The sequence below is a fragment of the Typopeltis vanoorti genome, chromosome 26 (genome assembly GCF_054136105.1).
Source record: "Typopeltis vanoorti isolate ZY-2024b chromosome 26, IOZ_Tvanoo_1.0, whole genome shotgun sequence".
In the NCBI taxonomy this organism is placed as follows: Eukaryota; Metazoa; Arthropoda; class Arachnida; order Uropygi; family Thelyphonidae; genus Typopeltis; species Typopeltis vanoorti.
Genome location: NC_143574.1, coordinates 13,160,523 through 13,172,602, shown reverse-complemented (window position 1 = coordinate 13,172,602; position 12,080 = coordinate 13,160,523). Strand labels below are relative to the sequence as shown.

General features: G+C 37.5%; 1 protein-coding gene across 2 annotated transcripts in view; it reads left to right on the top strand.

Annotated features, from left to right (window-relative positions):
* The window catches only part of LOC150092338 (eukaryotic peptide chain release factor subunit 1-like), a 166,482-nt gene that overhangs the window by 53,536 nt on the left and 100,866 nt on the right, over nt 1-12,080 (top strand). For both annotated transcript variants that reach the window (XM_090415156.1, XM_090415155.1), the window contains exon 4: nt 814-989. In XM_090415156.1, coding sequence (XP_090271282.1) covers nt 814-989 — 176 coding nt within the window. The remainder of the gene's footprint in view (nt 1-813; nt 990-12,080) is intronic.

Genomic DNA, 12,080 nt, shown 5'->3' with positions numbered 1-12,080 from the left:
TGCACAGGTTTGGTCACTGGGTTTTCATGGTGATGAGGATATGTTGGAAAGGGTACAGAGAAGATTCACAAAGGTAGTCAGTGGTCTTTGGAATGTGGAGTATGAGGACAGATTGAGAGAATGTAAGTTGCAGAGCCTCGTGAATAGGAGGAAGAGGGAGGATATGATTGAGACATATAAACTGGTCAGGGGTTGTTATCAGGTAGACATGGAAGAGATTTTTCATAGAATTGGAGAGGGAAGTAGAACAAGAGGCCATTGCTGGAAACTCTATAAAGAGGGCATGAGCAAAGGAGTGAGAAGCAGGTTCTTTGCATGGAGGGTGGTTTCTGAGTGGAATGCATTGCCTGAGTGTGTTGTGGATGTGGACACATTGAATCATTTTATGACGCAGTTGGATGAGCATTGTATGCAATAGTGAGTACCTCCCATGATGAGTCTCTGACTCCATGGAGGTCGGGTGTTGATAATAATAATAATAATATAATCCATCTGATTTCTGGTAGACATGGAAGATGTGTACAGTCTCCTGTTATGTTGTTGGAAGCAAGTTTTGCAACTGTTCTTTCTCATGCTTACATATGTTTAGGCGCAATGGAGATGAAAAAAAAATATAATTTCTTCTTTTTTTATGTCAATATCATTCACAGACGATTGTAAACTTATACATGGTACTAATGTACCATGTGCTCATATTATACTATATGAGCCAAATTACAATATTGCTTTTTATACCATCCTTTCTTTCATCAATAAAATATCATTTTTTATATACTATATTATATATTAATTCTTTATTTATTTTAATTTTAGCAATGGAACAAGCATGATATCATTGATTATACCTCCCAAGGATCAAATTTCCCGTGTATCAAAGATGCTTTCTGATGAATTTGGTACTGCTTCTAATATTAAAAGCCGTGTCAATAGGTTATCTGTTTTAGGTGCTATAACATCTGTTCAGCATAAACTCAAATTATATACAAAAGGTTAGTAAGAGATATAAATGAATACATCTTATTTTTTTATAATAATGCATAAAAGATAAAGACAATATCTTATATATATATATATATATTTTTATATAAAGATAATATCTTTATATATATATTACAAATATATACACTACCTACCAATAATTGTCTGGACATTTTAGCTGTGGTTAAATTCAGTCGGGGGTCTCTGGGGCCCCAGTCCCAGAACTTTTTTATGCACTGGACCCGGAACATTTTTCTGTTTTGTGACTTTTCTCCTTTAGTAATTAAGCCTAACATGAAACAGATAGCAATGGCAGGTTATTAAGATGTACATATGATTAGTGTGGTATTAACAAAAGATCATTTGACTGAAAGATAAAAGCATAGCTGACAATTGAGTTGAAATGCTAACTCTCTTCATCTGAATTCCATACGTGAAACTGCCATAACAACATTCACTATATATATATATATATTTCTTAGTTTTAATACGTTTACGAATTTTAACACGTTTGGTTGAATTTTATTGCTGCTTTGGGGCAGGCAAACTCACACACATCTAATTAATAACAATAGTTTTTAGTTAGATGCTGTACGCCCATGGATACGAGACCCTTCAACACTTCTGCTCATGTCAGAAGAAGGAGAATCCATTCCGATATTAGGGTAATCAATGCGTTTCGTGGGATGAGTGTTTATTATTATACGTCAGAAAATTAGCTTTCCTTTTATGAAAATTCTAGTTCTTAAAGTGGTAACTATTTTGCTTGTACAACAGTTGGAAAATTTATATATAAAGTACATGATTTCGCTTGGTAGTGACCAATTTGTACATCCTTTATTTCTTTCTCCCCTTCAGCATGAATTGGCTATTCTTGGCAAATTGCAGACTAGGTTCTCTGAAGTATGAGCGTACAATACTGTGTTTTCGGGTGCAACATATGGTTTTGCTTGAGTCTATACAGCATAGTTTTGAAGGGACATGTGATTAATTAATTAGTGTCATTTTTATCCCAGTTGTCTCTAATTGCACAATTTTTTGAGAAATGTATTACACAGACTGCTCATACCTTATTCACTGACATAATAAAATTACTTGTTTTTCTTGCCTTGTGCAGTATAGTGGCTGTTGGGGAGTGCATGTTGTTTACTGCTGCCAGCTAGTTACTGTCACCTGACGTGAACGTATTTCAGCTTTTTTCATGTTTAATTTCTTTTTTTGAAAAGTAAAATCAGAGCTGCGAGTTATATTCAAGTAAGTATGGTATTTCGACTATGGATAAGTACATTGGTACCTTCTTTAAACGGCGGAAAAATAACTCGGATGACAGTGATAATACAAAATGGATTTGTAATGACAGTTTGTGTGTAGTTTCTGAAGAGAAAGAGGTCTGTAACAAATTCTCAAAACACAGAATTCCCATGCAATATGCAATAATATGCAATGCAATAATATTAATACGCTTAAAGAAAAGAAAGATTTGCTGACTTGTTGGTCACTCGACCAGTGGATCGCATTCAAAGGTAAATACAATTGGGTATTTTGTAGGAACATGTTTCTGTTTTTTTGTAACTTTTCTTCCTTTACAGTAACTATGCCTACATTATTGTGTTATTATTCAACAATTATTTACAATTTTGAATGTGTATATATAAAGTCAATATCAACAGTTGCCTGATTATGAACTCATGATGAAAGGGACAGGTAGGTTTGGAGCTACCCCAGATAGCATTCAAAGGTAAATACAATTGGTTATTTTGTACGGGCCCTGGAACTTATTCGTTTAGAATTTAACCACTGCATTTTAGCAATTTACAATTAGTACGTTCACCACACCCTGCCATCAGACTGGGAACAGGTGAACCTTGATTCATCGCTCCAGAGTACCATTTTCCACTGGTCAATTGTGCAGTTCACACGCTCTTTGCACAGGCCAGATCAGCCACCTTGTTCATTGTTGTGATATTTGGCTTGCTGCTGCTCTTCTGTGGAAACCCAGTAAATGGAGTTCTTTTTGTACAGTATTAGTGCTCACTATGGTGTTACTGGCACTCTGGAACTTATCACAGGTGGTCTGTGCTGATTGTAGCCGGTGTTTGCATGCCACCCATTTTAACACCCTCCTGTTCCTGTCAGTCATTTTTGGCGGCTGCTCTGGGTGTTTCTTGCACTAGTGGTGCCAGAGCATCTTCATTCGCATCGCCAACTTTTGATTTTGGATGCTCCAGTTGAGCGGCAATGGCACATATGGATATGCCGCCAGTGTGACAGCCAATGATGACACCTCTCTCGAAGTCACTGAGTTCACGTCGTGTTGTCATACTACCTGTATTCAACTGCTTTGATGAAATACTGTTTCCTACTATCTGTACACTGGTTTTTTATGTTATTAAGAAACATAATGTTTCATTACTTCAAATAACAGGGATGTCTGAACAATTATTGGTAGTAGTGTACATATACACTGGTGTCCAAAACCTAAGGACAAACACTATTTCTGGCAATTACAACTGCAAATTCAGATGAATCAGCTTGTGGGCTAGGAGAGGTTTCCCTGCTCTCCATAGTAGACCAACATGCAGGAACAGGACACTTTATATATCACGATGATGAGTTGCAACAGAGAGCTAAAATCATGAATGGTATGCAGTATTAGTGCTTACTATGATGTTACTGGCACCCTGGAACTTATCACAGGAAGGGAGTGAAGTTCATGGGTGTAGGGCATGTGTTTGAGGGAAGAATGAAATTATACAGGTTCACACCTGTATAATTTCATTCTTCCCTTAGGTTGGGTTGCATTTAAATGGTTTTGGAGTGAGTGTACTGGAGAAAGTGTTGCTAGATGAAAGTACAGTGTGTGATGTGTGCAAGAGATCAGAAGAAAGAGATGAAAGGAAAAATCAGAATAATGGTACTGAAGAGACAGAAGTGTTTGGCAGTGGAAACAGTAGTAGTAGTAGTGAGAGAGAGAGAGAGAGCAGAGGAACAGGGAAACGGAGGGAGCTCGGTGGACAGGGAGACATGGCATAGGGAGAGTGGATGTTGAAAGTGGCAGTGAATGTGTGTGAAGATGGAGTATGTTGCAGTGTGGGTGGGGAAGTTGAGACTGAGCAGACATATGTTGTAAGTGTGATAAAGGTGACTGGGTAGGTGTGGTGGGGAAATCACAATCAACACATGGATTGGATAGGACTGGCTATAGACATAAAAATGAACTGCTGTGTTTATTTACAAATGTCAGGAGTATCAGAAATAAGGGGGATCAAATGGTTTCAGTGATTGAGTTTATTCGCCCGAAAATCATTGGAATAAGTGAAACATGGTTGAACGAAGATGATATTGTAACGGGAATAGAAATGGAAGGATACATTATTTTTCACGAGGATAGAAAGGGCAAGAAGGGAGGAGGGCTGCTGATGATAAGGGGAATTAAGTCCACATAAGGTAGATATGAAAGGGGGAAATAGTGGCAATGGTTATGAGGCAGTGTGGTGTAATGTGGAGGTTGAAAGGAAGATATATTTAGTTGGATGTTGTTATAGGTCTGGGAATGTGGACGGTGGCGATGAAGAAATGTATGAACAACTTGAATTAGTAAACAAAGGAAGGATAATTATTATGGGTGATTTTCATTATGGTGGTATATATTGGAATGAACAGGTACATTTGGGAATAAGGAAAATGAATTTCTAGAGTTCTTGAGAGATAATTATCTCAGGCAGCACGTAAAGGAGGGCACGCAAGAATCGAGAGTTCTAGATCGAATCATTTCATCAGAGGATGTGATTGTGAGAGGGGGTTTCACACTTTCCTCCAGTTGGTGAAAATGATCATGAAGTAATCACCTGTGTTGCGGCTAGTCGTGTGCAGATTTTTGTGAGGAAAGGATATATTTGGAATTATAAGGCTTGATTATGACAACAGCTCCAAGCTTAGGAGACAGCTTGGAGCTGTAACATGCAACGAAGAGTTGAGCGGTAAGGAAATAAATGCTGCATGGGAACTGACAAAGAAATACATAACAGCATCAGTGTGTGAATGTATTCCGAAGGCCAAAAAGCTGAATGAGGTAGGTGCAAAATGGATGAGTGTGGAACTTAAGCATGAAATCTGAAAAAATAAAGTACTGTACTTTGGAGGAAGTACAAGGTGAATAATATGGAGTAATAATTAGTCACATGAAGAGTATAAAAAATAAGCCAAGAAAATGACTCGGTTAGTAAGAAAAACAAAAGTAGAGTATGAGCAGAAGTTGGCAAATCAGGCAAAGAAAAACCCTAGAGTTTTTAGATATGTGGCAAGTAGAAGGAAGAATGATCATGCTAAGATGAAGGTGGCAGAATGGTAACAGCTGCAGAAGGCATTATTGATGAATTCAGTGATCAATTTATAAGTGTGTTTCATCTTGATCAGGGTGGAATCATGATAAGTGTGGAGGACATAGGAGGGAATGGCTTAATTGTGGGGGAGCAGGACATATTTGAGGAAATAACTAAGATTGATATCAATAAGTCAATAGGATTTGATGACATATCATCATGCATCTTAAGGGAATGTTCCAGGGAATTGGCTGTAGCATTGGCATGCCTGTTTAATAAAAGTCTTACAACAACACAGATTCCAAGGGAGTGGATGGAGGGTTAAATTGTTCCACTGCTTAAAGGTGGTTATTAGGCTGTAGTTTCAAATCATAGGCCGATCCGTATATCTGGAGTTGTGGTGAAGGTACCAGAGAGAGAGAGAGAGAATTGGTGAGAACCACATGACAAGCTCTTATATAAATTGAAACAGATGGGATTGGATAATAGACTCCTAAGTTGGATCAGTGACTGGCTGTTTGGATAGGTATCAGAAAGTTGTGTATGGGGTGCAGTATCCCAAAAGAGAAAGGTGTGCCTTTAGTGGTGTGCCACAGGGGTCAGTTTTGGGGCCATTGTTGTTCAATTTGTATGTTAATGATATTGGGATGGGTTTAACTAGTGATATGCAGCTGTTTGCAGATGATGCAAAACTGGGGAGAGCAATGTAGAGTCAAGCAGATGTTATGGCCTTATAAGAGAACTTGAATACATTGCTTGAATGGGCAGGTAAGTAGAATGATTAGTTCAATATCGAAAAGTGTAAGGTTTTGAGATTTGGTAAGTGACGATAGGATGCAAAGTATTGGTGGGGAAACTTTAATGGAAGTAGAGGAGATGAGTGATCTAGAATTAATGGTGGACCTGAAATTCAGTGGCCACATTGCACAAGTTGTCTTCACAACTTGTTCAGTGTGGCCCCTGAATTTCAGGTCCTTGTCCACCATTACTCCTAGATCTCTCATCTCATCACATTGGATAATGGCAGTGATGCAGAGGACCCTGACATGCAGAAATAGGTTATGATACCATTGTATAAGGCCTTGATCAGGCCTGTTGTGGATTATTGTGCACAGGCTTGGTCACCTGGTTTTCATTGTGACAAGGATACGTTTGAAGGGGTCCAGAGAAGATTCACAAAGGCAGTCAGTGGTCTTTGGAATGTGGAGTATGAGGACAGATTGAGAGAATGTAGATTGCAGAGCCTTGCAAATAGGAGGATGAAGGGAGATATGATTAAGACATATAAGCTTGTCAGGGGTAGTTATTGTGTCGACATGGAGATTTTTCATAGAATTGGAGAGAGGAGGGGTAGAATAAGAATTCATTGCTGGAAACTGTATAAGGAGGGTGTGCAGAAAGGAGTGAAGATTAGGTTCTTTGCATGAAGAGTGGTTAGTGAGTGGAATGCATTACCTGAGTGCATTGTTGGTGTAGACACATTGATTCAGTTAAGGCACAGTTGGATGAGTATTGCGTGCAATAGCATGTACATCTCACGATGAGTCTCTGCCTCCATGGAGGTCAAATGTTAATAATAATAATATACTCCACACACACACACGCACACGCACACAGAGAGAGAGAGAGAGAGAGAGAGAGAAGGAAGGAAGCAGATCTTTAGTAGCACTTATAAGGGTAGGAAGCTAAGCTTTCAGTGGGGCTTGAAAGCAGTGCAGAGATTGTATTTCTTTAAGACTCTGGCTTATTTTTCTGAAGTGCCTTGGACATAGGGGATAATGATAACATTACTAAAATCTTTCTGAAGAAAATGTTGAAGATTGGGAAAAGGATTGATTATTTTTTTGATACTGTGAGAGCTGTAGTCATTAGATATAAAAGTTTAATGTATGTGATTAAGTTCTGCTATAAGAGTGGATTCATTGGAATGAAGGTTATGGCTCTGTTTGGTCAGTGTTTTAATGATACCATATTGTTTAAAGGGGATGAGTAATTGGAAAGTATGTGAATGTGTGAATCCCTGTGTGGGTGGGCTTCCTGTATACTGAAAAGGACAGGTTACCATTGGATTGGCATGTTGCTAAGGTGTCTAGAAAGGCTAAACTATTATTCCATGGTAAACTGGATTCTAGGGTGAAGACAATTCAGGTAATAAAGGAAAAAGTCTAATGTGTCTTGGCCATGAAGTCAAATGGAGAACACATCATTTACATATTTTAACCAGATAGAACATTTGAGAGGGGCTGAGTCAAGAGCATATTTTTCAAAATATTGCAGAAAAAAATTGGCAAGAGAGGGTGAGAGGGGGAACCCACGGACGTATCCTCTATCTATTTATAAATTTTGTGCTTCCAAGAGAATAGCCAGAATGGATAGCAGAGGAAAACAAATCAGTAATATCAGGGGGGAACTTTGTTTATGGGATAAGGTTTCATTTAAGGGAATATTGGTGAAGAGTGAAGTGATATCAAAGCTAACAAAAATATTTGTATTATTTAACATTAAATTATCAATAGAAGTTTTAAACTGGATAGAGTTTTTTGTATAGGAAGTGGTACGACCAGTGAGGGGGAGGGGTAAGAGAACTTGCTGTTTTGCTAATTTATAGCATGAGAAATCTGTAGTATCTGCCCTGTAGATTCAAGCTAAATGTATGAGTGTGATGCAAGTTTCTTGCATTTAACTCTTGCAGAATGTTTTTGATGTCCTGATAATTTGTTTGCGACTATTACATATGAAAATTTTCAATGAAAGAATAATTAAGCATTCCATGTATGTTCTTAAGAGAGCATAACCAAATCACTATACTTTGTGTTTTAGATATTGCTGTCATCTGATTAAAGTTATATGAGAGGTAGCCTTGGATACCTTTGCACAGAATCAAATGAGAAAAAAACCTATGCTTCACCAGAATAAATATAAATTTGAAAAAAACTTTTTTTTAGAATCAGCAGCACATTTAAAAAAACCAGCCTAATATTAATAAATATGGTTGTATTAAATTTCCCAAGAGTTGGGAAACTTTAGCATCGTATACAGTTCAAGAAAGTTAACAACGTATTTCTTAATAAATAAAATTATTTACTTATTATCCTATATTTCACCGAAGTCAAATCGGCATCATCACGGGTTAATACACTTGTATTAGACACACAGACACACTTCAATTATGCCACCTATTGGCTTCAGTTGAGTGTTCTTGGTCATTGGGCTGAATGTCTGCAGATGAGAGTTTCCCATATGAGGGGGAGTCTGATACAACCATATTTGTTTGGGTTGGGATAGTTGGTAAGGGCTGCAGCTGATTCACGGAAAAGCCTCTCAAACTTGAATTTGCTTCAGTGGAGTAAGGTGGCTTTTTTTCAACAGATCCTATGCTGGGTATCCAGGACATGATCTGCTAATCCTGAGCAGCCATACAAGTGGAATCAGATATAATCCTGGTGCAAATGTTGGCTGTCCTACCTATTATGTTTGTTCAAAATAATTTCTTATTTTGTTTGTCCATAATAAGAAAGGTTGCAGCTGCAGTTTATCTGGTAAACTCTAGATAAATCCAGAGGTTGTAGCTGGTCTTTGGGGGAGTGGATAAGGGCTGCTTGGTTTGTAGGTGGTCACAAGATTGTGCTTTTTTAATATCTTAGCCACCTTTTCTGAGATGTCACAGATATAGAAGATGGTCATAGATTTGCTGTAATCTATGTTAGGGAAGGGGGGGGGGTTATGGCATGGTACATGGTGTGAAAATTCTTTGTATTTGTTGGGAGGTGTAGCCATTGGCCAAAAAAGTGATTTTTATGTGGATAAGTTCTGCATTGAGTGCATTGTTATCTTAGCAAATTAATTTTGTCCTGAGGACTAAGGTTTTTATAGTTCCAAATTGTTGGGAAGTGATGTGACTGTTGATGGATATATCTACCTGTGTGTGTGTGTGTGTGTGTGTGTGTGTGTGTGTGTGTGTGTGTGTGTGTGTGTGTGTGTGTGGGTTTTCTGCAGATGTGAAGGTCAGGGATCCATTTGGTTGTCTTGTAACTAGGTTGTCTCGGAAGAACAGACTGTTGTTACCTTCTATTTCTGTCATGAATTGCTGTTCAAATGGGAAAGGAAAGTGTTTAAGGTGTCCTGGCCATGTGGCCAAATTGCAAACACATTGTCCATATGGCATAGCTAAATAATTGGTTTAAGGGGAGAGGAATTTAGGGTATTCTTTTCAAATGTCTCCTTGAAAAAGTTAGTTGGAGGTGGGGGGGGGGGAAAACAGAGGTGAGCCCATGGCTATATTCTCGATTTGTTTGTAGAATTTTCCTTGCCAAACAAAATAACTCAAGTTCATAGTGAACTGACCTTTAAGCCAGTGTAGCAGAGTGTGAGGTCTTGTATACTGGACTTAAAAATGGGCCGAGTTTCTGATATGTGATGAGGTATTGCCAGTAGTATAGGAAAGCACTTTGGCTAAATGTTTAGCTTTGTAGGTAGTTGAGTCTACAATTGGGTGTAGAGGTACATAGACTACAAACTAGCTAAACTCTTAGTTAGTGTGTAGTCTATCTATCTATCTACAAACCTATCTACAAACTAGCTAAGGGATCTCATAAGCATAGCCAACAGCAACAGTGAAACAACGGGTCTTGTAACACTAGACCATGAAAAAGCTTTCGACTGCATTGAACATCCCTACTTATTCAGCTGCTTGAAAGCCTTCAGCTTTGGCTCAGGCATCATGCATTCTATTAAGATGTTATATGCTCAAAATGGTGTCCATTTTTAAAATTGCAACTTGGAATGTCAGAACTCTGTATGAAGCTGGCAAATTAAGAAATGCCACAAGAGAAATGAAGAGGCTGGGCATCCGGATTTTGGGAATTTGCGAGACAAGATGGCCAGGATCTGGAAAGTGTCAACAAGATAATACGACAATGTATTACTCTGGGAATGATGAGAACAAACATCGACATGGTGTAGCTGTAATAGTAGATGAAGAAATCAATAAATCAGTAATAAATTGGATTCCATTTTCTGAAAGGATAATGCTGTTACAACTTAAGGGAAACCCCATTAACATAAATATCATCCAAGCTTATGCACCCACAGCTGACAAAAGTGAAGAAGATGTTGAAGAGTTTTATGAACACATAAAAGAGATTAAAAATCTAACAAAGAAACATGATATAAACATAGTGATGGGTGACTTCAATGCAAAAGTGGTAAGAGAGGGTGATGGAGAAATTGTTGGCGAACATGGCTTAGGCACCAGAAACGACAGAGGAGATCGCCTAGTCCAGTTCTGTCAGGAAGAAGATCTAACAATAGCAAATACCTGGTTTAAACTTCCACCCAGAAGACTGTACACTTGGAAATCGCCTCAAGATAACCAACATAACATTGTCCGAAATCAAATTGATTATATACTGATAAATAAAAGATTCCACAGTAGTATAAAGAGTACAAAGACTTATCCTGGAGCAGATATCTCATCAGACCACAATCCCATAGTTGCAGAAGTACGTCTTAGATTAAAATCAGCTAAAAAATCACAAAAGAAGAAAAAGAAAATTGATGTAGAAAAACTGAAAGACCCGAACATAAATAAAAGTGCCAAGACACAGCTTAACCTGCGATTACAACAGATTAACATAGAAGAAAATAAAAGTGTGGAATCTCTTTGGAATAGCTTAAAGAATGCCATCGTAACAACAGGTATTGAAGAAGTAGGCTATGTGAATAATATAAAACAACAGGAATGGATGACAGATGAGATTCTTTCTCTTATTGATACAAGAAGAATGTACAAAAACAAAGACCTTGCCAGGTATACAGAAACACATAACATCATCAAGAAAAAAATAAAAGAAGCCAAGGAAAATTGGATGAAAAATTTATGTACTGAAATTGAACTGCTTCAGAAGAAACATGATAATTTCAATCTGTATAAGAAAATCAACGAAATTTCTGGAAAACTGAGGAAAAAGCAAATAGTGTCTCTAAGAGACGAAAATGGAAAAATAGTTCTAGAAGAAGAGAATAAAGCACAGATTTGGATAAAATATGTAACAGAACTTTTCAATGATACTAGACAGAAGCCTATAAATATAAAAGATAACATTCAAGGACCTGCAATCATGAAATTCGAAATAGAGAATGCTATACGAACAAGTAAAACAGGAAAAGCCAGTGGACCAGATGGTGTGCAAACAGAATTTTTAAAATTAATCGAACCAGATAACATCAAACTTCTTGAAAAACTATTTAATAAAATATATGAAAGTGATGAATTTCCATCAGATTGGCTCAAATCTACATTTATCACTGTCCCAAAGAAACCCAAAGCGAATTCCTGTGGTGACTTCCAACTTATTAGTCTAATGAGCCAAACATTAAAAATATTTTTGAAAGTAATTCCGAATCGTATTTATAGAAAAAGTGAAGAAACTCTAAGTGAAACACAATTTGGCTTTCGGAATGGTTTTGGTACTAGAGAGGCCCTTTTCTGTACCCAAATATTGATAAAAAATGCATAGAAAAACAGAAATCTGTCTTTATGTGTTTCATATTTTTTCAAAAAAGCATTCGACAAAGTCAGACACACTAACTTAATAGAAGTCCTTCAACAAATAAGGCTAGACGAACAAGACATAAGACTAATAAGAAATCTGTATTGGAATCAGTCAGCTACTGTTCAATTAGACAACATTACCACCAGTGATATTAACATCAAAAGAGGAGTGAGACAAGGATGTGTACTCTCACCACTCCTGTTCAACATATATGCAGAGGTAATCT